At 38.9% G+C, this 27,313-nt stretch overlaps 1 protein-coding gene across 4 annotated transcripts; it reads left to right on the top strand.

Annotated features, from left to right (window-relative positions):
* The first annotated feature begins 25 nt into the window (after positions 1–25).
* LOC110053710 (uncharacterized) lies at positions 26–26,883 on the top strand. 4 transcript variants are annotated; one of them, XM_020759975.2, is made up of 6 exons: positions 10,610–10,775; positions 12,645–12,699; positions 18,919–19,047; positions 19,801–20,082; positions 23,265–23,411; positions 24,807–26,883. In XM_020759975.2, the coding sequence occupies exons 3-6, from the start codon at positions 18,964–18,966 to the stop codon at positions 24,939–24,941; spliced, it is 648 nt and encodes a 215-aa protein (XP_020615634.1). In that variant the 5' UTR covers positions 10,610–10,775; positions 12,645–12,699; positions 18,919–18,963; the 3' UTR covers positions 24,942–26,883. The 4 variants fall into 4 exon arrangements, with proteins under 4 accessions (XP_089132182.1, XP_020615634.1, XP_020615637.1 ...); XM_089276056.1 differs by lacking the exons at positions 10,610–10,775; positions 12,645–12,699 and adding an exon at positions 26–154; XM_020759978.2 differs by lacking the exon at positions 12,645–12,699.
* The last annotated feature ends 430 nt before the right edge of the window (positions 26,884–27,313 follow it).

Below are 27,313 nucleotides of genomic sequence, written 5' to 3' on the forward strand. Positions count from 1 at the left end.
CCTCACTCTCCTAACAAACGGCTTAGTATTCTCTTACAAAACAAGGCAAGGAGCATGAAAAGTGAAAACGGGAAAATGCGAAGTAGTATTCTGAGGCCAAGCAGACGTCAGAAAGAGACTCGTTTACCGTCGTATGTCTTGATGCAATAGTAAAGTAAGTAGGAATAAGCTTTAATTAATTATAGTTAAAGATACACTCTGATCATAACTGTTATGTCTAAATTGAACTTCGCACCCCGGGGGAGGGGACTCTCATAAAAAAAAAGGACGGGGATGCTCGTCGGAAATTTTGAAAAGAAACCCCTAAGTGGTACCGAGATCCTGTTTTGTGAGCGTGGCTTGAATTGTTTTCTCCCCTAAGAGGTACCAACACATTATCTCCTGATATAATGTGTTGGTTCGATACCCAAACTGAAACGTACCGCAAAAGCTCCCGCTGTGAACCTTTTGAGGCTAAACACCCCAGAGATACCAAAACCGCCTTTTTAACCCCTTAAAGGCACGACGGGCTCCCCCATCATTTTTATGTGGGAGTCCCCCCCTCCCGGGCTTCGTACGCTAGCGAAATTGTGTTACACGTTGTCAACAAATTAGTAATGACTCAGCAGAGGCCTACATAGAACGATTGATTTATTGCTAAACAAACTCGATCTCAGTCATGACTTCGTCTCTATAACGTCAAAAACGTTTTGAAAAAGTCATCAAACGGCCTTGGCATCTCAAGTCTACGAAACGACGTAATTAGCCATTGAAAGGATTAGCTCGTCGTAATCAGTCGACACTCATTTGCAGGCACGAAAGAATGTAGGCTGATCCGGAGAAACGTCATATTCTGCTATTATGAAACCGGTCAAGAAAAGTTACTGATGTTACAATGTCCATCAAAATGAAAAATTCGAATTTGCGGACGACTTTTCCAATGATTCTCCTCAGAAGAATGAAAGCGAGGCTGAACACCAGTTGGGATTCATGATGGCTGCCAATTTAAAATTATTTTGTATCCATTTAAATAAGTCTCACTGATCTCATTTCAACGTAAAAATTCTTTTGAATTATCAACTTAAAAACGAGGTTAGTAAGGCTAATTTTAATATGTACAAAAGAAATTATAATTAATTGGCAGCCATTTATGAAAAGGGTCGATCCAGACCCTCTTTGAAGCCGCGTCTTTCCCTGAAAACACTCAGGCACCTCGGGATATACAGTTCAACTCAAACGGCCACCCGCGGGGAAATGGATAGTGGCCGCTAAAGGGGACTGGCCGCTTAATACAGTCGAACATCTGCTACGACGGCCAGTAATCAAAGTTTCGATGGTGACTATTCTGTTGTTTTTACCTCTATTAAGCCGCCAGCCCCTTTAAGCGGTCACTATTCATTTCCCCGAGGGTGGCCGGTCAGTAACAAGGGGTTGAAGTGTAGAAGTAAAAACAATAGAAAAGCCCTCATCGGGACTTTGATTCTTTCCGCCTAATAAAGGTGGCCGACTGTAGTGTATTTCGAAGGGAAACAAAGAGAGAAAAGGAACTTCTTGTCATATCCGTTTCTCGTCCTGATCCCCTTTCTAATCCTTAAGCGAAATACACGTCTGCTATTTGTGAAGTTTTCATTCTAAGCATGCGCGATTCTCGACGAGACTGAGAGGTGACTAATTGCTCCCTATCTACAGTAGATTCGGTTAAGCACTGTCTTAAAACTGCATATTCTCTTGTTCGGACTATCAACAAAAAAACAAGAGTCAAAAAGAGAAACACAGTAAACACAGCTTGGGTACGTAACTTGTTTAAGGTAGAACAAGAAAATATAGCAAATATGCAAGAATTCCGCCCTCAAACGAAGGAAAATTCATTTATTCACATGATATTTCATAGTCTCAGCCACTTTTCTGCGGTTTTATGTGTTTTGAGTGGAATATGATCAACTAAGCAAAAGTAAGATATCAGGACCCCCTCTGTCGCGTTCAGTTTACAAGGTTTTCTTATAAGTTTGATCTGAGAATAAATATAGAAGGCAATGCTTGCAGCAACACTAGTGTGAAAAAAAAAAGTTTTTTTGTTTAATTTTTGCTAGTCAGGAGGTCACTCCAAACTTCGCTGTGAACCTGTTGAAGTTTTCGATTACAGGACAAATCATTGTTTTGACCGTGCTCACCCGCAGGAATGCCATCTAGAATTACCAAGGACATTTCTCAGATAATCAAATATTAGGAAAATCATTAATCACAGAAAAATGGTTAAGGAGAGTCACCTGCCACATTATTCAATGGGTTGCCTTGATGCCCGTATATGATTATGAAATCTATAATATCTGTCATCCGTACATGATATATTTTGCAATGTACGGAAATGCACTTGAGAAGACTCGTCCAACATCTTGCAAAGAGCTGCACGTCCACAGTTGACAGGTTCTACAATGATAAGTGACTGTGGCAAATAAAAGGGTTGCTATTTCTTGTGATAGTCATTTCTTGTGTTACTAAAAATGGCTGAGTAACCAGGGTTAAACATTAAAAAACTAAAATCGTTCTCTGCTAAAATGTTTGCAGCCTGTGACGACAATTGAAATAAGAAACGCGCGAAAACAAGAATATATATGTAAACGTTGGTAAGTGATCGTTTGTCAAGAACGGTGGGAAATCATCGATAGTTGTTGCAACCTAAGATCTTAAAAAAAACCATCTCCACCGTCTAAAGCCTCCATCCGTTTGACCGTGGAATTTGAGAATGACAACGAAGTTTCTTCAGAACCAGTCGTCTATAGGAAACTAACACACACAAATTAAACCAACAGCATACGATTCACACCACTCTTAATAAGCAAAACGCGGTATTGTTAAGGCCACCCGCTACCAAGTCACCAGTTCTCTCAATGAAGAAAAGCGTTTCATATTTCATCTTAATTCAAACGGTTAACCCTCCTCCATGATACGGAAAATCACGGCAAAAAGGAGAAAAGCGACAAGGACAGAGCTCGTGTCACGGTTTAAAGCTGCTGCGGAGCCTGATCATTGCTGCTGCCTACAAAGAGGTCTTCTGACCCTCCTCAAGTCCAACATGGCCCTTACGGTCATACCTGGTGACACCGAAGAACACTGCTGCTGGGATAGCGTGGTCTACAGGATTCCCTGCGAGTGCATCAAAGTATACAATGGCCGAAAACCATTCAAATCTGGGTATATAAGAGAGAATCAAAGAGTTCGACAAGGATCTACAGCTCACCCGTGCCTAAACCCCGCTTCCTCGTTAAGTTTTTTAACACGCCCGTGAGACCGGCCGCTACCTCTCTTGGAATTGCTCGGAACTCTCACTGATTTTCCTGTAGACTCGAAAAGACCATCAATTCATTTGCATGTATAAGGCTCATCCAAACAACCTCGACAAGGATTATAAAGTGTGGAGAGAACACCAACAGGAGACTGCACAAGAGCTGACCGCTGAGGAAACAGCTTCTCCTCAAGACAGCAAAGATCGAAATTCACCAATCACAGTACATCATGATACAAATGGTGACTTATAACAAGTTAACCTAATCCCCTGATAAAAACTAGAAGGAAGAAGGTAAGCAGTGCAGTCCACATTCTTACTGACCGCATCCTGGAAAATCGGTGTTACTTTATTATTGATAAAGCCATTGTCCTGCTCATTCTTAGGGAATGTCATCTGTATTTAGGGTTAATTTGGATTTTGGAAGGGGAAACCGCCACATGTAGCTATATGTAGTCATGACTCTTTCCCGAAAAATGTGTCTTGTCTTGCTCACGGTAACCAGACTAAGAGGATTATAAGTAACCTGTTTAACCAGTTTCCAACAATGCATGCGTGATCGTGGGATGATTCAGGGTACACGGCTGCTTCTACTCTTTATCTGTACCCGGGGGAATATATTTAAACTTCATCCAGTGGAACTGGATAATAATTGTTGGTTATTTGTTAATATCGATGACTCATTGATACCAGCAGTCAACTATTCAGTTGTACATGTATGACAATGTCAGCAACACTACTTTGGTGCAGAGGAAATACCACTTATTCATGAAACATTGGTGGTCCCCCTCCAATACTTATAGAACGGATGCTAACAGAAATAATCCCTTATACATAATACTAATCTGGAGATATCTCTCTAGATGAATTAGTAGTGAAATTCTTTGGAACAATGGTTTTATTCTGATATCAGTGTCTGGGGGAGAACGTCGTGATTCAGTTGTCAATAACGACACGGGAGAGTTTGAAATTAAAACATTCGGCGAGCTCAGTCTTCCGGGAGTTGCTTTATATTAGCACCGAATTGAAGGGATTCGCAACTTCCTTCCTTAAAGACCAAGACGAAATCAGAAAGAGACTCCATTGCCTTGGCCAGTTTTGACAGTGGAGTCCCAGATAAACAATTATACTGAATGTGCTACTTCAGGTAAAGCTGACCTCGAGTGTTACTGAAAACGGTGCCAGCATTAGCTAGCATTCATGCTTTGCATGTTAGAAAATTGACACTCAAAAGAATCAACTTTGAGAGAAACAATCCCTCTTGACTCTGGCTCGGTCCTTAGTGGTGCTTGTGGAGACAAGGGGGTCAGTATGTGCAACTCCATTTTTCGTCAAAATGGGGCTTTCCTCATTCACAAGGGGCGCTAAGGCATTAAGATGAAGATATTGATAAGGGTTGAAATCCAGGGGGAGCGAGCTATCGACACGTTTCAAAGTTTTAATCAAAAATTCATGTACGCGGCATGACAACAAAGTGGACTGGTGCAGTCATTTTGAACAAAGGCGAGCTATCATTTTAAGGTTTCCGCTGACGAAAACACGTGTTTTCGCTTTTGAATTTTAAAGTGAAACTCCTCATGCATCACAGTGCTCCTTTATCTTCGTCATTTCACAAGAAAAATATAAAAAGATAGTCTCTCATTGTCAACTGATAAGTCTCATTTGTTCTGGTGTGAATATAAAATAAAATATTTTTTTCTTCAGCCATCAATAGAATAGCTTGGTTCACGGGTATCATATTTTTCATTGATCTTAACTGATATAGTTTTGGTTGTGACATCTCGAATCTCGTGAACACTTCCTTTTCACTGAATTAAATGTTTCTGATCAGTCTAAATGTCTGTGGCACATTAACAAGTACCGAGAAGAGGTTAAAGGCCTGGGAAGGTTAAATGCAGGTAATTAAGCACTGAAAGGTGTCAAGATTTAAGTTGGAAGGTTCGAGACAATGTACAACTATGGGTGGTTAGTGGCTCCGTTAAGATCAGGCAAGCTCAAAAAGAAGACAGAAAAAAAAAATTTCCCGGGCTTGATAACCATTCTCCTCTTAGCTGAACTGGCCAGAGTGGAAAAAGAAATTATTTCCGCTGTATCAGGTTAAAACTTGTGGACGAAGATACGTCCGTATCAACTGCTGGTTTCCTACACGAAGGTACTTTACCAGTATGGGAGCTATTAGAGCCTTACAAACGAGTATGTATGATAAACGATGCTCTGACAAGCAAAGAACTCACCTTTAGAACGCACATGATTCGCCTCTTTCCGTTGTGGGAGGTGAAATAGGACGGTACTTTAAGATATCAGTCATATCAAGTGAAGTGGTTCTTTGGGTCTTCTCGTTCAACAGCGTTACCACCGCCTTCAAAAAAGTGAAACGTGACCTTTGTAGCGGGGAGAACTAAGTTTGATAAGTTAGTTCAAGAGCATTAAGATCAAGATCTCAACTAGAAAGCTTTTATTCTCGAGATAAAATTATAGAAGAACATGTGGGCTCTTGTTAGCAGTTATTCAAAAGCAAAAACAAGTGGAATGGTGACCTGTAGATCAGTGAAATGACGGCTGAAATAAAGATGTGTCTCAAGTGGAATATAGTAACAGAAGAAGTCATAATTAATAGAGGAAAAGGTTATTAAGCCCGGTAAACTTCAAAGGAGCAAAGATGACAAAATTTATGTTGCAAGGTCCACGACCGTGCACAATCTCAATTTTGTTTTGCGTTCATACACTATGCATGAATTACGTAATAAAAACGTTTCTGCTGGTTAGTTCTTTGGTGAAAAGTAAACAGACATTGTGATTCGTGCACGGTCAACGACAAAATCGAACAAAACCAAAATCTTTATTGTGCTTCATGACAATTTCTCTCTATTGATAACTATCATGAAGCCGGAGCCATGGCCCGGACATTTTTAAACGCATGGAGTTAAAATCAGAAATCAATATTGTCGAACTGTATTTTGGGTGGTGGCTTAGATCAGTCTCAGGGGCGTAGCGTACATTATTCATGGTGTGCTCACCGAAGTACTCATAATAAGGTTTGAGGGCATGCCCCCCACCCCCATCACCAGGAGCATTTTGTTTTAAGGGGTTTGGAAATGCCGTATCCCACCATGTTTCCAAGGGACAGTTTCTAAATCAAAACATGGAGAAACGTTGAAAAGGAGAGATTATTCAAGACTGAACCAGTTGATTTAATCATTGCCGGCAATAAATATTATTTATAACGAATAGATTCCAGCTGGCCGTGTGTCTGTTGAGTAATAGATCACAGATGACGTCAAAATGTGATTTGAACAAAAAAAGTGGCACATGAGGCGATAGCCGAGTGTGTCACTGGTGTTCTTGTGGCATTTTGTTTGACGTTATCTGTTATCTATTGCTGAACAGACGCATGGCAAGGTGGATTCTATCTGTTCCATAAAATAAGGAACACACACACAAAAACGTTATTGACGTCATCTATGCGTCTGTGCTCCAATTTACCATAAGGAAGAACCAACAAAATGCGAGAATAGTTCGACATGTTATACATGTATAAAAATAAATGTTTTTTTGTTTAGGTTTCCGGAGATAAGCACGTGCGCAAGTGCGTATATGGTGGCTACGCCCCTAGGATGTAGGAACCCTCGTTAAGATTTAAGCTTGAATCATGTCTAATGAACAATACAGTGATCTCTCTCTTTTCAATGCAGTTTGTAGTTTATCAGAATTGCTGCCACATTATTTAAGCATCACAGTTGAATAACTTGGCTGCAATCCCAAAATCCTGGCGATTTTATATCTGGACAGAAGTCGTAGCTGGTGCATTTCAGACACACTTCGCTTTTGTTTGCCAATTTTCAGATAATGTCATATTGTCTGTGATTCTCTCTGGAAAATGGTTAACAACAGCAGATATGGTGCAAAGACCCACCACCACATTTTACAACGGTGTTACAACGATGTCCCAGTGTTTATTAGTGTGACCGGGTAATATGTTTAGTATCATATCTTATTATACGGCTAGCTCCGTGAGCGGGCAAGATGAATCAAATCCTGCGCTGTGATTGGCTACCCGAGCGGGCAAGATGGAGCTATCTTGCCCGCTCGGGACTACCCGCCGTGTCCCGCAAGAAAAATTTCTGCGAAAGCTATATAATAAATCCTTTATTGACCAAGCTTGTTCGGTCAAGATGGCTTGATATTGGCCTCGTTCTTTTCTTGCGAGTTTATGGACCGAGACGGAGTCGAGGTCCATAAGAACGCAAAAAAAAGAACTTGGCCAATATCCAACCATCTTGACCTCTCGCTTGGTCAATAACCCGTACATATTGCCTGTTGCGTATGTGACGTAGTTTTAAAAATGGTATGACGACTCTAAAGGTACGAGATCTTTCTATTGCTTCCATCGCAACCCGCTTAAGATAGGCCGATCACGACTTTGCAACGTAAGGAGCAGATTTTGTGATATGAATTTTTATCGCCAAGAAGAGGATTGTAATGCTTGTGTCAAAGATCGACTTCCGATTTTATTTCGAGCAGCTCGACACTAGTAAAGGCCATTTAAAAACAAAGGAAACACCCACAAATTGCGAAGCTTAATGACTAGGATGTGTTTTTAGTCTCCATATTTACAAGGGACGCGAGTATGATGGAAAAGGGCGGAGATAAGGGCACGGGAAGCAGGAGAGCAGGGTACGAGCAGCGGAAGGTTCTGACCCTCCGTCCCCTCCCTTACAGCTTCGAAAGCGCGAAAAAAACTATGGGGACTGACGAGCTTTTTTGAGGTGGTATATCGAATACTTAAAACGAGGAGCCCTCTTACATAATCTCACATTTTAATAGAACGTTAATTGGGCAAACGAACTTTTCGTTTCAGCCACATTCGTAATGAGTGCAATTTCATTGCGCAACGTCTCATCTGGACATTGTTAATATGTCAATATGTCTTCACCGACTCACCGTACTGATACTTTACAAGTTGTCAACTAGGAATTTGAGATTAAAGAAACCACTGTTAAAATGGCAGCTATTGCAACACCGGTTAGTTACACACAGTTACACGGGAAGTATTCTCATTCGTCAAATCAACTTCAAGCAAAGCAAGGTATAAAAGATATTTTGTTGAACTTCCATATACGAAAACAATGTCCATGATTGCCAACTGGTTAATTGACAATTAATCGGTCAAGAACTGACAGTCTTCCCAGCTTGGTATGATAATTTTAAGAGTTCATAGACCTAGAAAAGTCCGCTTGGAGAGGCTTCCGTCTTTTGGGGTGGAATAGTGTTTCCTGTCACGGTGTTTACAATGTTTTGCTTGGAAGATCGGTTCGCGTTCAGTTTCAATTTAGATGTTAGAGCAAAATATGTTAAGACCTGTCATCGGATAAAGGAGATCTGAAATACTTTGCGCGCCGTTCATGTCTTTGTTGAAAAATATGTTCTGAGTGAGTGACAGTCAAGTGTCTGCAACATAAACAACCTTTCACTTAATTGTATAATTTATCACGATATTTTATGAGTACAAATACACTGAATAGTTATACAGTGGGAGGAGATCCCAGCAAGCTAATGAGTTTTTTCAAAGACGATCCCCGGTCCATATATTTAGAATGTAGGTATTACCATATTTACGAATGTGACTGGCTAAAAAGACATTGCCCGCGGTGTAAATTTTCCCGCCTAGACCAGCATCTTGACCTGTCATTTGTCCCGGCCCCGGGTCCGTTGTTAGGTTTGCAATGAGACAGTCAAACAAACAAACAAAAAACAAAACAAAAAAAGGGCAGGTTTTTGTTAACAATTCTTAATTGGAGAGCCAAATATACTTGTCACGAAAAAAAACATGAAAAGGTAAATAAAGCGAGCAAACGTTTGGCAAATTTGACTCCCGGATTTGCGTTTTACTAAGGCAATAAAAACACCAGCTGAAGACGAAATTAACAGGTTTTCGTAGAGGCACTCAATAAATGATTAAGAGTGAATTAAAAACAGGTTGAACGGTTATAAGGAAATGTTTTGACCCACGTCTTATTGCACATGTCCAACATCATAGTGACATATTTGTAAGAATGCTCTTTTTTGGAATCATTCTTTTTCGATCAAACTACACGAAAGTTAAATGAACACAATAAACGCCGTGCGATTATATTGTAAGATTTGATCCTAGGTCTACTTTTCTTCCTTGGCATCCTTGCACAAAATAAGAAAATTTAAAACAGCATGAAACTGACTTGGGTTGAATTTGGAACAATCCTTGTCATCACTTAACAGCTTAACAGTGTTACTTCCCAAAATGCCCTCCGGCAAGTAAGGCTTTTTTTCAGAACGATTATTGTCAGTACAATCTTTGTAACAATATTCGAAGTTAGATTCTGGGCATTGAGCCATATCAGCCACACAATCATCTCATGTGCCTGGTTATCGTTGGCGGATCTATTGAAGTTAATAATCGGATTTAGATTATTACAACCTCTACTATCTTAAATTAAACTTCAAACTGTTGACAAAAAAACGATTTCCAGTTAAAAACCCTTTTAGAATATGCAAAGTCCGGTTGCTTTACCAAGGTTAAACGGGTTTTGAAATGTGTTTTATTTTTAACTGATAAGGGAAGGGGTTTACGCTTTGAGACACACCTTCACCTTGGTTAAAGATTTTTCGTTTAGGGGTGAAGAGGCGACGAGTAAACTGCTGCGACCTGGACCACCAAAGACGCCTTGTTTTACAACCCACGATAGGATAATGGCTTTTTTTTTTACCGAGTTTTTGAATTCCACCACCTCATTCAGGATTACTGAACGATTAATGAACGACAACCCCTGACCGGAATCACGATTATGGTTCTTTTTACTTTTATAACTACAGCAACTCAAATTACTAGAAAGTATCTTGTTAGCCGAATACTGGGCAACAAGAACTGCAAACTTCCTGACATTTTCCCTCAAAAGCCACTGAACAACAGCAAGCAAAGTAAAGTAGCGAGCCAAGAATGTTTGTCAGATTGCAACAACGTCATGAAGTGACATGTCAAAGGAAGCTGCGGAAAGGAAAATCAACACGTTTTGTGAAAAGGAAGGCACTAGTTAAATTGCGAGTTCAAAGAGAATCTGTAAACTATTTAAAAGAAAACCCTGCAAATTTGGAATCCTAGGTTACAATTTACAATGTGGCTTACAATTTTAAACTCCAGTGGAGGATACGATTGGCTGGAAAAGAAACTTTGTTTTGGTAGTGTTTAACATGGTTTTTTAAGTGTCAATTCACCAGATATATCATCGTGTAACAAATGCTTTGTAACGAAATAACAGGCGCGTGCTGCACAGAGATTGTGTGATTAGCTGATGAGTGCTTACGCACTAAATAGGATGTAATGAGACACTTTCGATCTATTTTTAATACAGTTGGCAATTGTTAGATCTTCACAAATGATCACTATGCTCTGAGTTGTTATAGAAGAGCCTACATTTGCCTGCGACTTGTAGGAACGGCAGCTTGGTTGGTATTGTCTGCTAAGCCGGACTCCAACAAGGTAGGTGATCATGAGGAAGACTCAGTTCTTTAGAAATTGCGTCCTGATCTTTGTGAATATCCTCGATGCTAGCCGTAGATGGTATATAAATAGGAGAGCCAGACAACAGCGGGCCTCTTGTTCAGTGAAATATCTGCTTCACACTAATCATGGTTCGATTCAGCATCCATGTTAATATGACTGAAGAACTCACTCAGTTTTACGTTCCACGCAGAGTGATATTTTCTTATCCACTCAGTTCTATCCTGGTTACACAATACAGTAGCTGTTCGTGACCAATCTAACCTTCCACAACGACTGATTAGCGATCCTTGAACGATTTCAACTTATGGTAGTTTTGTATACATACTGTTTTAGTGGTTTAAAAATGCAGACTAAGGTACTAGCAATGTCTATATGAGGCCGGCGAGCTGCACTCAAATGTTATTAACAATTGTCTAAAACATACATTTGGTGACCCCGGATGTCTCTAAGTATTCTTATAATACATGCACGCAGGCATGGCGGGATGGCATGCTGACTTCCTAAACCATTTAGGAAATCGGAAGGTAGAAATTACCCTTGAAGTCTATCACAAAACGCACACTAGATTTATGAACAGAAAAATAATTTTAATCCGGAAGCAACAAAACACGTTTAAACACACTCTTTAACGCCCCGTTATCACAGTTATTACTACACACCTTATTAACCGGTATTTGTATGACATGACTCCACGAATTAAAGAAAACTATTTAATATATTGCAAAACAATGGCAATAGCAATAAAACGACATACGCCAGATTATAACCAACACTTTAGAATAGTTGCTGAGAATCGAAACAAAATGTTTATGTAATCTCAGCGTGGTGACTTTTGGGGGCGTGTCTTAAATTAGGTATCAACACCTAGCAAACACATTTTTTAGATTTTAAACGAAACCCATACTGGTAATGTTGCTGGCTGAACCCTTAAACTGATTAACGAATAATACGCTTTAATTAAAGATCAACAAATTTCGGCAGGACCTCCTGCAAGGTTCCTTGTCTGTTAGCATGTCCGAGTCGATCGTCGCGCAGTTAACAAAATAGGGAAGAATGGGAGTGAAAAGATCAGTACGATCAAAACGTACTTGTCAATCTGGAGACATGTACCGGATTGTAAAGTTCATTTAAAAGCATTTCAAAGGAAAAACCCTCTTTTATAACTGGATTATTTTATGTGTAAGCTCAGCTGATTTTTAAATGGTAAGAATTCCAGTCAAGCTTGGTTGCTTGATTGATAATCAAGTTGTTGTTCATCAGTTTGTAACACGTGCAGGAGAGGCTTGACAATTACTCATGATTACTCAACAGCTTCATTCGTTTGTTTATGAACTTTGTCTGTGTCATAATTGTGTTTAAAATACCACAAGGGATCATAAGATAAGCCTGCTACCCCCTACGTAGAAAAAGGTCAACCAGCTACCGTACCCAACTGTAAAATGTCAAAACTAGTTTTGAATAAAAGTATTTTCTCTTTGAATTTCAATAGCTTTTTTCACTTTACTGTTGATGCAACTTTTCATGTCTCCCGTTTTGTACTTACCAGTTGCTTATAGTAGATTTTAAACGGATCAAGAGTAAACAAACCACACCTCACATATCGGCGTCTCAATCTGTCGTATTGATCGGTCGATTATTTGCTGAGTTGATTAACTCGCCGTCCATCTTTATATCTCCCAGAGCCTCGAAGTTTTTTAGATAAATACTGCTAATCAGCTCCATGAGATCAATCGCTGTTTTCATGGCACAAACCCAAGTAACTGGTTGCCCACTAACGGAAATTCCCCAGAGTACTTTAGTCTGATCACTGTATTTTTAATCTTTCCTTCTCCCTAACTGAACCAGAAGTCACACAGCTTCAAAACGTCGTGAGAAAAACGTCCAAGACGCGCTCAAAAAGGTGAGGATATGTTATATTATCACATTTCGCACAATCCCGTTCCTTAACTACAAATCCATCGAGTAATCAGTTCGCGAGAGAAACGTCCAAGACGCGCTCAAAAAGGTGAGGATATGTTATATTATTACATTCCGCACAATCCCGTTCCTTAACTACAAATCCATCGAGTAATCAGTTGTAAACTGTGCCTACAAACAATTTTCGACTGCCATTACATTAGGTACCAGTTGCACATGTGTTATGCCGAAAGTTGCTTGCAAGGGAGGATTGATTTTACTAGACCAAAACAAACAAAACATCTACAATAATTTTTATCACGATCACTTGATGCAAAAGAGCGAAAGTGTTCGACTTAGTCAATCCATTCCAAGTGTTACAAATCATAAATGAGAAAAAAAAACCGAATGCAGCAAAATATTAATAAGTCAAATGCATTCAAAGATCCACTAGGTGTTTTCAAGACAGTATCCTTTGATTCCCTTATCTTGCAAATTTTAATTCAAGTAGTACCTCTACAGTGTCCACAAGCGACCTTTTTATTTGGGGAGTTTGCCTGATTTGTACTCCACACTGAAAAAGAATGAGCCTGGAAATCGCCTTTCCAATGTTTGTTTGGCATCGAGTGCTGGAAAGACATTGCTGTTTTGATCAGTCAGGGAAAGTCGGTAGAGGGGTCTCGTATTTAAGTACAAGTCGATACTCTTGTTTTTTTGTCGTGCTCGTTGCACGGCATGTAAGGAGCTCTTGACACTACTCCGTCACGTACATGCCCTCTAACTCCCTGGAAGCTGAGCTGCGTAAGCCACTTTGGCGCCGACTTTCAAACTGATCAAGGCTCAGGAGTCTGTGGCTGATTTTCTCTCCTACCTCCTTCAAAGACTACAGTACTTCAGTCTAAAGTCTGGTTGCGACTTCTTTCATCTCTGCATAGTATGATCTCTGCAAAGTTTAAATAAAAAGTGGTATTTGAAGATCTCTGAAGTAGATCCTCATCGATAGTGAAACTTGAATGCGTGTGGCGAATGAGAATAGTTAAGTCACTTTTCTTCAAAAAAAATTAAACAATAAGAAAATAATTGAATCATTCTTAATTTTGTAGTCCTGCTGAAGAAGTAGGCGTAAAAAGCTTGCATATATACCGAAGAAATGCCCTTGGCTTTGAATTGCTTTCTGAGTCACATTAAGACAGATTGAAATTTAGAACGATAATTGTAACTTCGACTCTACAGGGAAATAATTTTTCACTTCACTGTGAGACACTGCCACCCAAGCGGAAATATCAAATATTTTAAAAGGCATTTATTTTCCTCTACGGCATTCGATTCGTCTTTGTACAGGTAATGATTTCGGTTGCAATGTGGAATAAATAAGCACAAGTAAATTTTTCAACGACTTAAAAAAATTTCAGAAGCCAGTAGGACGAGTGAAATTTGTGAGTCTTTGATAAAGTTACAAATGCTTAGTTATTCAAAATTGCACCAGAAAACTCAATTGATTACTTGTTAATAGTATACATGCAATTAAATTTCAACTTTCTGCTCTCAAATTCAACTTTTTGTACTCAATTTCAATTTTCTGCGCTGTTTGGAATTAATTTACATGCCCTCAGCCAATCAGCATGCTGCAAGTATTGCATGGATGTTATTACTGATGAAATGAGTCATAAAGTTGCTAAAATAACTGTGTATCCACGAGCATTTCGCCTGAGCTAAACTAAGCTATAGGACCCGGATAATAAGCCAACGATAGAAATTAGCCAATGAGATGACCAGAGAACAGGCAGAAAAAGAAAAACTTGAATAAACTAAAAAGGAAAAAAAAAACAGTATGCTGTTATCCGGTGATCCTGAAAAACAGATTTTTTTGAGTTATAAAAATACCGTTTCTTAAACTCATCAGCCTAGATATCCGATTTTCAGTATTCGGATTGGATTATTAAAATTTGGTTGTCTGAACGTATTTTTAATCACTTTTAAAATATCGCTTTCGTTTTGACGTTATATTTGTTTAACTGACTAGACAGCATGATTACTGCAGTTTCCTGCCATATGAGTAGTAAAAAAATTTTTGGTGGAAACAAAAGTGTAACATGACTTCTTGGTGATACAGAATTCCATATACGCAATATTTAATTAGAAGGCAATAGCATCTGGAGGATCATGGTTTGAGCTAAGACTGACACACACGTTTGAAGCAAACTTTGAGTAAGGCACTTAAGTAGGTAAAAAGGTAAGACATCGTGGTATCAGTCTATATGGTCGATCCTTGAGTAGCGTGGGAAAAGGGTGATGTCCGTTTAAGTTGTTGTTGTCTTGTTTGGTTTCATGGGAAGAGAATATATAGGCCACTCATATGTAAATAAGGTGGCCGCCTTTGCGAAACAAGCTTTGGTGTTCAACACAGCAAATAGTGACGTAACCAGCGCCAATTAGTCAGTCCTTATGATAGAGTACTTTACAGTCTGTAGAAGGGGTTAATTCTGGCCAAAGAGGCCTTGCTTTCGGAGTGTCATTTCAGTGTGGTATGCAAATTTGCTGCCGGTAATTGAACCGAAGAGTTTGTCAATGAGATTTTTGTTATTGCAAAAATAACAGCGGACCCTTGCCTTAGCATCAAGCCAAGTGGCAACGAAAGTCCGTGATTCTTCGGGAGTGAGTGTCTTCTGGAAAGTGTTTAGGTTTGGTCATAGGACACAACACACCTTGGCGAATGACGGAGGCAACCACTTCAAGCGGCTGACATTTTCCGAGTGTTTCCATGACAAGCGAAAATTCTACCCCAATGGGCATACGTTAATAGGACAACTTTTTTCACTGACCTGAATAAAATTTGGTCAAAGTTCTTAACAACTACAATTCCCTTATTCTGCATACTTTCTTAGGTATTGCTGAGTGAAATAATCTCAGAAGAAATGGACAAAACCTGTGACTAGTTTCAGTTATAGTTATTAATTTGTTCATTCGGGTGTTTTGTTTAGTTGTTTTCGGCCAACATCAAAGCCATTTTCGTGACTTAAACCTGAAGGAACTGGGCTGGAAATAGAAATACTGTATAATGAAAGAGATTTATAGAGACGGTGATTGAGACGGATGTTTCTTATAGCTCATCGCTGCAAAAAAACAACAAAAACAAAACAAGACAAAAAACAGGGAAAAACAAAAAAGAAGGGTTTTAAAATTCTTTGAAAGCAATTCATATAACACATTCGATCAATAAAGGTTAATTTCTCTAGAGTGGCAGTTGAACAAAATCTCCCATATATAGTCGAACTCAAGGTTCATGAGCCAGTTGTACCCACTAGCTATAAAAAAAAATACTAAATCGAATTTAATCCGCGGATTGAAGTACTTATATTCTATTACGTTCGAATGCTGAACGCAGTGAAGCTCAATCCACGGATTGAGTTGCATTTTGTGGCATCAGTTTACCGGGCCGAAAAACCAATTTTCTGCTGCGAGACTAGTCAGTTCTTGTGACGGCTCCGCTGTTGCTTTTCTTACCAATTCAAAGACTCTCCAAGTTGAAAATAGAAATATGCTGATAGAATATTTGGCGGACTTTTCATTACCAATATGTAAAATGCATCCAAAATGGTGCAAGAACGTTAAAAAAACAGACAGCTAGCGTCAACATTAACTTAAATTTACTTTAAACGTCTTTGTAAGTGTTGTTTCATTTCCAGCTATCAAAAGAGACGGAAGAAAAGTCAATGTATGTTTTTTGCTTAAGTCACATTTTCTTGCGTTTTGAACGCTTGCACATGGCTTGAAAGGCTGTCCCTAAGTTTAGACAGGATTACCTTGTTTTGTCATTCGTCTGGAACATTCTTACATGCACGTTCTTCCGGTTATGGATTCCTCCTATTCTGCCGGGGATTTGATCATGAGCTCGGCAAACAACGCCGCCTAAGCTAAAAATAATACAAAATTAACTGAAAAGGATATTAACTTTTTCTTATCGCTTTACTGACTAGAGCTCTTAGTAGGATTTGTTTATTGACCTGGTCTAGCTTTGAAACTGTTGGCTAAACCTGACGACGGATGTCCGTATAAAATAATAAAAACTAGACCGGCTTGCTTGGAAATTCAGTCGGAAAAGAAAGCGTTCACTGGGGCTAATAAGAGATTTATATTACCAGTGTATTGTTCTTTTTGGAATATTCTGGTGTTAATCTATGGTACAATGACCAAGCACAAAAGACCATACTCTTGACTAATTGCACCCAGCTTTTGTTTCGTAATCACTTAAGACAAGAGAACTAGTGACACCAGGCAATGCTTAGTTCCAACCAACAAACGAAGACTCAAATAGTCTTCATTATAACTGAAGACTAGTCGAGTCTTATGTTTCAGAATTTATTTGGCACCGTGATTTATGTTTTACATAGTATTTACAGAAGCAAGTGCCACATAAACACACCGATATGGCACGCGTTAGTCAAGTTTCTTTTCAGTTATGTCACTAGACAAAGAAAGAAACTGGTATATTACAGTTCTAGGTATCATGGTGTTCAACATTCTTTGCCATTTCTTCACTCCACTCTGTCTAAGATTGTAAAATTATCCTGTTTTATTGATACACAAAATCAAGTGTAAGCTGTTCATTTGGTAAGAATAATCTTCCGCCTATGAGGTCTACGTTATCCAGTCCTTTGAACAAAGTCATCAAGCCTTGGGTAGTGTATTTCAGCGGTCAATTTATTGTGTCGAAACCTTGACTCTTTCAGTGTTCCTGGCTGTTAATTTCAGCTTACTTTGTCCACTGGTAGTTCGTAGTTCTTTGACGCTCGATGTTTAGCTTAATCTGAAGGGAATACATATTTACATCAGTCAAATGTTTAACTGAGTTCATCAGTAGTGGAACTCATATCACACTAGTTGACTCGATAAATGTGCATCAGACGCCCACGAGAATCTAAACTGAACATGGACCTACGAGATTTGGACTGAAATGCTTGCTTTCAAAACAGGGAACCAAAGACGAACTTCTTTGTTTTTTTTTTAACTTTTGAAACTAAATGTATTGCTAAGCTGGCTGATTATCCTGATCCAGAAAGCACATCAGTTAAGACCGTGGAGAAGACTGAGAAAACAAAGGACTAATAGTTGCAATCATATCCTTTGTAAATAAATTCTTTTGCGTTGGTGGACAAGTAATGAAAATGCGTAGGATCTTCATTTCATCTGCAAGTTTTTAATAAAGCGCTCGTTCTTCAGAGCAGCATGGCGTCGTCCGTTAAGTCGAACGACGCTGAAGCTACTGAAAGAGAAAATTAGCTTGCTAACGGGAGAGAGCGTCTTCAAAGTGGATCGAGGGATTCAGTAGCTACTGCGAAGTTTAGTTCTTGTGTCAGATTGTCACTCAGGTCTGATCATTACCTCAGCACGCGTAGTCGTTTGCGTGACGCAAAAATTTGAATGCAACAAAGTTCGTCCACTCAATCGTATCAATACACTCGAGGTAGAATGGCCAATAGGCAAAGGCTCGAGAGCAGAAGAGCAAACAGAGATTTATTACAAGCTTACATACTGAGCAAACAATATATAGGAGGAAAGCAGAACACGAAATTGAAATCTTCTTTAATTATATACACTGGCGAGCCAGGTGTTTCTTTTATCAGTCTGAAAGTCATGCATTACTTCCAATTGTGTTCTGAATGAAATACCTCACATGGTTTCTACATTGTTCGCATTCCGTTTCTAACGTTGTGCACTTGCTTTAGCTTTATTTCCTATACCCTGGTGTATCTTTCAATTACCTACTTGGTAGGATCGGTTAATAGGGCACTTATGGCGTACTTAGAGGTCATCTCGCCTTTTTTACACAGTTAAGATTCGGGTAAGGATTATAAAGGCGTGCTAACTCCCTTAACCGCGATAAGAAAGGCGGTCACTACTTCCTGTCATCCACACCAAATCAGACAGAGTAAAAAATCACACAATAACTTGCTCTAAAGCGGCGGGGTGAACACATATGATATATTTTTTACAGCTGTATTTGCCGAGTTTTATGTAAAGAAACCGGTTATCAGGATAGGCAAACAACACCGCCTTCAAACAAAGGGCCGCACGCAAGCGGAAAACAATGTGCTTGTCGTACACAAAACCGCAAAATAACCTAATTCTGTATGGCCATTGGACTTGTAGGTTAATGATATGTACGGGCCACGTGACTAAAGCTGTAATAATATAACGCGTGTTACTTTTTTCCCCGTTGCAGACGGACCAACGCAGTTCAAGAGTTGTGTCTCATTGATACCACGAAATGGAAATCTCAAGAAGTCTCGTGCTAGTTCTCGCTTTGCATTTCTCGGTTTTCAACAGCCATGGTAATGTTTCCTCACTGAAGGTAAGCGAATAAACGGCAAGTGACCGTTTTTATCTTTTTATCGTCATTGGTATATTTGTTGTCTTGTTGATTGGTGCACGAGCGAAGGGTAATCGACACGTGGATTCGTGAGCACGCTCAAGTCTCTCAGTGTGAGTCTTGTTCGTGGTATCGTGGACTCAGCTTGATGCTCTTCTACCAGGTCCTGTTCTTTTAACCAAAATACTTCCCAGCTTAAGATTTTCAATCAATTTAATGGGCACACTTTCCCGTTTTGGCCAAATAAAGCAGTTATGAAAAATAAGTCGGCCAAGGCTCGATGCCAATTGTATCTTAGGGATTAGGGAATTATTAGCGTTTTATCTCGCTGTTTTTTGCGTGAGCCGAGTTCAAATCTTCTGAGAAACGTAAGATTAATAGAATCATCCAGCCAAAAACTGGCTAACGGACTCATTGCCAATTTTCTGCCGGGGTCGAGATTCCAGCCATCTGGTCCATCTGTCTCGTTAAACCGGCAACCGCGCCAAGGCCAAGACTTATCTATTAAATTAGTGTTTATTATGCATATTAGCATCGATCAAAACAATGCAAATAAAATGCTCTTTTATTTTTATTTGTATGACCATGAAAACAATGCTGAATTGATCTCATGGAAGGTTGTGAATTTTGAGCTATGGATCGAACTAGAGAAATTACATTGTTAATCAAACTGATAGCTGAGTCTTAGGGTTGTATAATTTCTGGTGTAGTAACCTGGAAGCTTTTCACCTTCAGAAAAAGAAGTCACTTAACAAGCCTCATGGACGGCACGTGGCGAACAAGAGAGGGTGGTCTACTTTATTTGACCCACACGGCGGGAACAGTTCGCGTCCAAACATTTCGCCCGTCGTGGTCACGGGTGAAAACGTTTTCTATCAGGACACAAAAATACCATCTCAATATTCCTATGAAAGTATCCAGGACGAAAGGAAACGAAGACGAAGAAAAAAGAAGAACATGAAAAAGTTGCTTAAAAAGAAACTGAGAGATGGCTTCAAGTCACACAGTCCTGTGGGGGTAAGATAATTATTCACAAATCTTAATGATTGTTTACTCTCCGACAAGCTCTATGGTTAACCACATGTTCTTAAAGCGCGGCAGGCTGTAACGCTTCTCACGCGTTGAAACAAAATGTATTTTGGGCTGAAAGATCTAAGCAGTGCGCGAGAGTTCATTTACTGCTCTCCTGTAGAGGTATTTCAAACCTAATTGCAAAAAAATTACGTCTAATTGCACCGGAATCTCCCGCAGCTAGTGTTGTTTTTCAAGGGTTAATTGCTCATTTCCCTAATCAGTTTTCTGATTCCTTACATTTAACTTTCATGGATAATTAAGATCTAGCTAGTTTTTATGCAGTCTCAGTTACTTTTCGTGCACGGTAGTACAGCTGCTGGAGTTTCCAAAATGCGTTCTCTTGCGAGACGTCATTCCTTTCATGGGTCATTACACGATGTGAATAAGTGGGGTCAAAATCCTTCTTGATAACTCGTACTGCCCACCTGCGTAAAACGCCCTCTACAACAAAAGAATTGCTATAATACTTCCACATTATTTAGTCTGCAAATGGAAGCTTCCAATTTCTTTTCGTTCAAGCTCACCAGACTTGCTTCGCTTACCCCCAATTATGATAAAAGTAAAGAAAGAGAAAATCGACATTTGGAGAATTTGATCGCAGCCGGTGGCATACTATTAATAGATTTGCTGGCCGAAAAAGTAGTCTGTCCACTAAGTGGAGGCTTCAGGCATGCAAGGATTATGTGATGCGAAATTCATGCTCATGGACTGTTAACGATTTGCGAGCTATTTATAGGATCACGTAAGTTATTTTTTGCAATTAAAAAAAGCATTTAATATCTAAAATGCGAACAACAATGAAAAAAGAGAAGCTGTAATCTTATAAGATTTATTTGTTTTAATGCGAAAATCTAAAACATTTAAAAATATAATAGTAACACCAACGGACTACTGATGAACCTCCAAGTCCGTTCCTTGACTATCAATCACATAACCTCGCACAGAAGTTCAATCTGAAATGGCGGCTTCTTTCATCATGATTAACCACGCTCAATATAACAGAGGACAAAATCGTGTAACAACACTGCGCTCCGAAGGCAGCAAATTATGATAATCTTTTTACCTACAACCCACGCGAAAGAAAACAGACCAAAATTAATCTGAAAATCGCTATTGTTCCGTCCAGAAGTCCAGTTTCTCAAAAGAAAATTACATCTGGGGCCGGTAATACCCCTAAAGGCATTAGAGTATTTGTTTAAGCGCCTACCCCTGGTTACAAGTCCGGCTAATTAATTGCTATCATTTGACAAACCATTTCAGTCAGTTTTGTAGTCTGCCTGAGGTTTTCTGGATTACATTTTCAAATGAAATGCGTTATTCTGCTACCTATCCTTCAATTAGTGAGAGTAAATAAGCCGTTAATAATTTCCGGTGTTTTTATGGCGCTGAGTCACAGACACGATGGAAAAGATAACGCACATGAAAACGGCGAGGCGTGGAAATAGTCCGGGGGAAATAGATGGTGGATTCAAGCACGTTTAACGCAAGCAATTCAACAAATTTTTTTTGTGGTTTTTATATTGCGGGTAACTAAGAAACAAACATATTGTAAACATCATTCACTGACGCAATATCACTTTCGGCTTCCCCATAACAAAATCATATCGCGCATTTCAAAGCGATCAGGATTATCAGTGCATACAGCATGACTGTTTTAAAATTTCTCAGCGCTCTTTTAATAATCAAGTCTCTCAGTCTGTTTTGTAGAGATTCGAACACTAGACAACATCCATTATCAATGACTTTTTTTTCTAAAAGAGAGCTAGGCACGTTGAGTGTGAAGCGCGCTGCCAAGATCATCATTTTGTTGGTTGGTTTACTCTTGGAATTCATTTGTAAAATGCTTACACAAGTTGTCCCAAATGCCAGATTGCGTAATAGAGGTCACTTAAATATGATAAAGTTGATTTTCCAACCTTTCAATACCCTCGTAGGTGCCAGAGGCATTATTGCCACGTATCCTATTTAGCCTCTATTTCGTAAGCGTGGTAAATCATGCCAGAAAAACTCCATCTCGGAGTATTAAAGCCGTGGTGTTTGAAACTTAACAAGGCAGGCCATTTTTTTTTATTACCATATAATACACCTTATTAACAGTTTCAGCGTTGTCATGTCATGTCATAGAGAGAGGCGCAGTTCCCTCACAAAACGGCTGGTCTTCAGCCATCTTACCGAGGTTAAAGAAGAATTAACTTAGTCCAGGATTAGCGCGAGCTACGAACTCAGGCAATAATCTTTTTTTTTTTATCTATTTTTCATCTCAATCTTTTTGAAACTTTTAAAACTTCTCAAAAGAAATTCAGAGGCTTCAGCTATGTCGGTAAAAAGCAAGGATATTTTGTTGCATCCAAGGGATTAAGCACAGTTAGTTGATGTATATCAAGCTGTATTTTTATCTTTAGTTTGATCGTTTGTATTGTTGATCTCTTTGACCTTCTTGAAGTGTAGAGTTATAAGCACAGGTGGCCGATTCAACAGAAAAACATGTTAAAAATAGGTTGGCTCGTTTCTATATTTAGAAAAACGTTTAACTTCAAGCAAACATATAAACATCAATATTGAAGGGGGCCCTCAAAAGAACTACCTCACCGGTTTGCCAGTTACTTTCAAAACCGCATTAGTTTTAGTGATAGACTTAAAAAATCAAAAGAAATGGAATAAACAAATATGATAACAAGAGTACATTTGCGTTTTACGAGGATTAATGTTCACTCATACATTTTACATAGCTAAAAATTCGACTTCAGTTTGTTAACTCAAACAATGCTATCCGCAGGAGCTGACGTTGTTTGTCGGTCTATTAAACATTCTATCTGCTCTGAAGAATTTTTCTTCAAAAAGCGAATCCCCTTTGCGACACAGAGTTTATAGAGCTTCACACAAAGCGAGCATTTTCTGACATCACTGATCATACAATATTGACAGAGCGCTTTTTTATTTATCATTTGTACTGATTGACTGTCAACAAAAGCACGCAATTTAGATCAATCTTTACCACTTTATGGTGGGAATAATGGTGAATGAAATGTGCGAATGGAAAACAGTTACATTGTAGTCATTGTAGATTGAGCGCCATGACACGCGCGGGATAATGACTAATTTCATCTCTTCTTGTGATACTTTAGGACCAGCATGTACAATCGTACCCAAAGAGAAAATGTAGAAACTGGAACCAATGCAAAAAAGATGAATGTTGTATACGGTTCAGTAGTACGAGTGGATATTGCAAGCGACGACCACAAAAGGGACATAGATGCAGGCCTATTCTCTTGGTGAGTAGTTAGATGAAGGACCCGGTCTGCAGGTCTTTTCATTCTTTCTTGTTTGGGAAAATACCCCGTGATTTAAGAAGAAATGTTGCAAAACGACCCATGGGAGAAGCTATAACAGCCAAGCCCATTGGTTTTCCAACTGGTCGGACTACTGTATTTCTCTTTCAAGAATTTTGCGTGAGTTTAAGGAATCAAATTTTGAGCGAGAAAGGTTAATAACTGCTTTTGAAAGTCTTCTGCATTTGTGGAGTTCACTTGCCCGAGAAGAAACCGAAGTCCAACAGTTTCGATCTGATTTTTCATCGGTGGATTGCGTGCGACAAAACTGTACTGATAAAGGTTTCAAACGTGAAACTTTGCTCTCCTATCTTTTGGCATTTTTGCTTTATCAAATTCTATTAGTAGCTAAGCCAATCTTGAATCATGATAGCCATTATTAGATGATTTGTTCAGTTATTTAGCGAAGTGATAGATATTACTTATCTGGAAGAGATAAAAAAAATGAGCTACTCGTAAAAAGAAATACTAAAAAATAAAAGGAATAAAGACGGTTAGATTGTAATGACGGAGACATGTTCAAACGCTGTGCTAAAAATAATGTAATTACACGGTCTGTGACGTAGTTAGCTCTTTCATCACAGTTTCTAAACATAGTGCGTTCATGTGTTGCCAGCAAAAAGGAAAGTAGATGGTCAATAAAGCGAAAGTTTAAAACGAACTTTGAATGACAAAGTTGAAGATCGAGGCATATTTTTTTTAAGTACAATATTTAGACTGAAGCGCAACTTCTTTACATGTCGTTTAGCATGTGCACGGAAACGTTCGGAAGCAGGAAAAGTTTGAGTGAGGTTGTTTGAAATCTACCGTGTCCAGGAATAGTCGATCTTGCCTAATGTGTACCACACTTATATCTACGATATGCTACTAGTGGGAAGCGCAGTGACCTCAGGGTTAGTGCGCTCTCCTCTGGATCGAGAATCCCGGGTTCAGAGCCCTGGCCGGGAACATTGCTTTGTGTTCTTGGGTAAGACACTTAATTCTCATAGTGCCTCTTTTTACCCAAGTTTATAAATGGGAACCGGCGAACTTACTGCTAGAGGTAACCCTGCAATAGACTAGCATCACATCCAGCGGGAGGGAGTCGAAATACTCTTAGTCGCTTCATGCTAATAATGGAAATACTGAAAATGGAAATACATGGAAATACTAAAATCAAAGTCTCTGAGCTGACACGTACAAGTACTAAACTAAACCAAAACTTAAAAGTTTTGCCGCCATTGCAGAAGAGTCTTTCTGAATACAGAAAGTGGAGGGAGAAATTTTAGTTCAGAACATACGAAAATTACTTGGTGTGCAGCCAAATTGATTGTAGCCTTCTCCTTCTTGCTGTTTTAGCCTGGTCTTAGAGATTGTCCTTGTGACAAAGGGCTCACGTGTACCCGCTACAAGACAACAAGATGGGGCATTAAGAAACACAAATGCGAACGTTTAAAATTTGACGAGGATGAACAAGAACAAAGATTTGTATGAATTCTGCTCACGGAATGGGAATAGGAACTTCCATGGCTCCAGAAGATTGGAACTCAAGGGTCACGTGGAGTTTGATGACAAATCATCGCAATAAAACGACGTGCGAGACAAACATTTGGAGTCGAGACAAACATTACGCGTCGAAGTTTCACCCCATCAAGGTTTGTTTCATCTATGTGCCTGGACACACGGAACAAAACAGAACATGAACTATTGTGTAGAATCGTGTAGGAAAATTATTCACTGTTTCTAGTATTAGGTAAGTAGTATAAACAGGCCATCAAAGAGTCTCGCGGGCGCACATAAGGTTTTTTCAGACCGTAAGTGACCAGCTGAGACAGGCCAAGTCCTAGTCCTTTTTCATCAAATAGTTTAAAATAGCTCTTTAAATTGTTATTGGACATGATTGCATGTAAATCGTTCCGTTTGAATTGTTTTCACCTTTAGTTAATAACAGCTACGACAGTGCATGCAAGCTAGCTCTCTTTAATTATGTCTCAAACGTTGCTAATGATCCAGAAAAACGTTTATGGACAAAAATACCGAAGTTGAACTCACCAGTTATGTACCAGACAGTCATGTCAGGGATCAACTTTGAGTTGATTTAGGTTAATTAGCTGCCACAGCGAGTGGAGCTGCCGTTTCGAATGTTAGCCCTTTGTTAGAGCAAATTTGATCATTTCCTAATTTCAGGATTACAACAGAGAAAAGTCAGGCAACTTACAGAATGTAAAAGTAAGGAAATTGTTTTTATGGCTGCACTGAGTTTTGTAAGCTTTTGTTTTGTAGGCGGCTATCTTTTAGGGTCAGAAAGAAACAATTCTTTTTCTGATCATTTGTTTTTTTGTTGTTGTTTTGATGTGTAGCAACCAAATGCGATCTAGAAGGGCTGATGATCGAAACGTCGATCAAATTTGACTTTGGTTAAAATGGCGATAGTTGAGAATTGATATACAAAAGTGTAATCGTACTCATCCCATTTGTCAAAAATTTCTGTTTACTTTGTTGTTGTTATATGAATATTACGACCAGGAAAACACATGCAAATGTGCCAACTGTCTGTCTCCAGTTATTATGGATCCAGATTAATCTAACGCAGCTGGTTCTTGTATTTAGAAAACGTTAGTTGAAGAATATTATGACGACTTACCTCTCAAGAGGGGTGTAATTTACAAAAGACATTCATTATTTCTTATTTATACGTCGTTTTCATCAACTACATGTATATAGGTTCAGTTAAACCAAATTAACAAAAAAATTCATTGTGCATGTCACTTGCAACTCAGTAAATCGTAAGCAACCTCTATATATGAATAATCTTAAACATATTTTAAGCCTGTATTAGCTGTACGGTGTGAACGGCATCTACAGTCATATCTTCACTAATAGCGTTTGTACTTATTCCAGAGAGTGAGGTTCACTGATTGCTGAAATAAGTGATCATATTACCTACTATCTTGAGTCATAATTCTGTTTGTTTGTTTCTGTTAACATAATAAAGGCCGGTTTTGGGAGTTGTAAATAGAGAAGTTATCACCTATTACTAGTTGATTAAGCGCATTTTGGCGCCCACAGATTTCTTAATTAAGATTTTGAATTTCACAATTAGAAAGGCAATGGCAGCAAAAAAGACCTGGTGTCTTTACAAACCGAAGAATGCGCGCACCTGAAAATTAATTTAACAGAGCATCGGCTCCTGACTCTAACTAACAATAAGAAAACAAAGTTAAGTAATGAGTTATTTCGCAATGAGCCATTCTTACTAATGCAATAGATGCTATGGAGATAGAATGAAACACATAGCTACGATAAAGTTTCAGCAGAAATAAATCATATTCTAGGCAATTCATCACTGTGTGATGAGCACCGTAACTCATACAAACCAATTTATTTATGTAGGATAATGGTGCTAGATTATGAAATAAAACACTGCAAAATGTGATGTACAGCTTTCTTTTCCTTCTTCTCATTTTCCAACAAGTTTATTGGTCTGTTGGCTGATTGTTAATGTAAAATTAAAGGAGCTTTGTAACAATATAGTAAGTCATTCTTGTAATTTCTTTCAAAGGAAAGCTCAAGATTGGACCGTGATTTGTTGAAAAAAAAAACATCAAAGAAGTAAAAATAGAACTAAAATGAACATGATTGGATACTGCTGGAAGATGAATTACGAACGAGAGACTTGCAAAATATTTTGCAAAAAACGAAACTCTTCGAACATGACCAAGAGCCGTACAAGACATTCTAGTGTGAACGGAAAGTTAAACAGGGTGGAATTTAATTGTCAGTATCCGGCTAGTGTGAACGGGATACATGTTATCTATTTTAGGAGCTAAAATGCTGTTTTCAATTTTTCTCGATACAAATGTAGA

The sequence above is a fragment of the Orbicella faveolata genome, unplaced genomic scaffold (assembly GCF_042242905.1).
Source record: "Orbicella faveolata isolate gen_17 unplaced genomic scaffold, um_ofav_v1 contig_4, whole genome shotgun sequence".
NCBI classification, from domain to species: Eukaryota; Metazoa; Cnidaria; class Anthozoa; order Scleractinia; family Merulinidae; genus Orbicella; species Orbicella faveolata.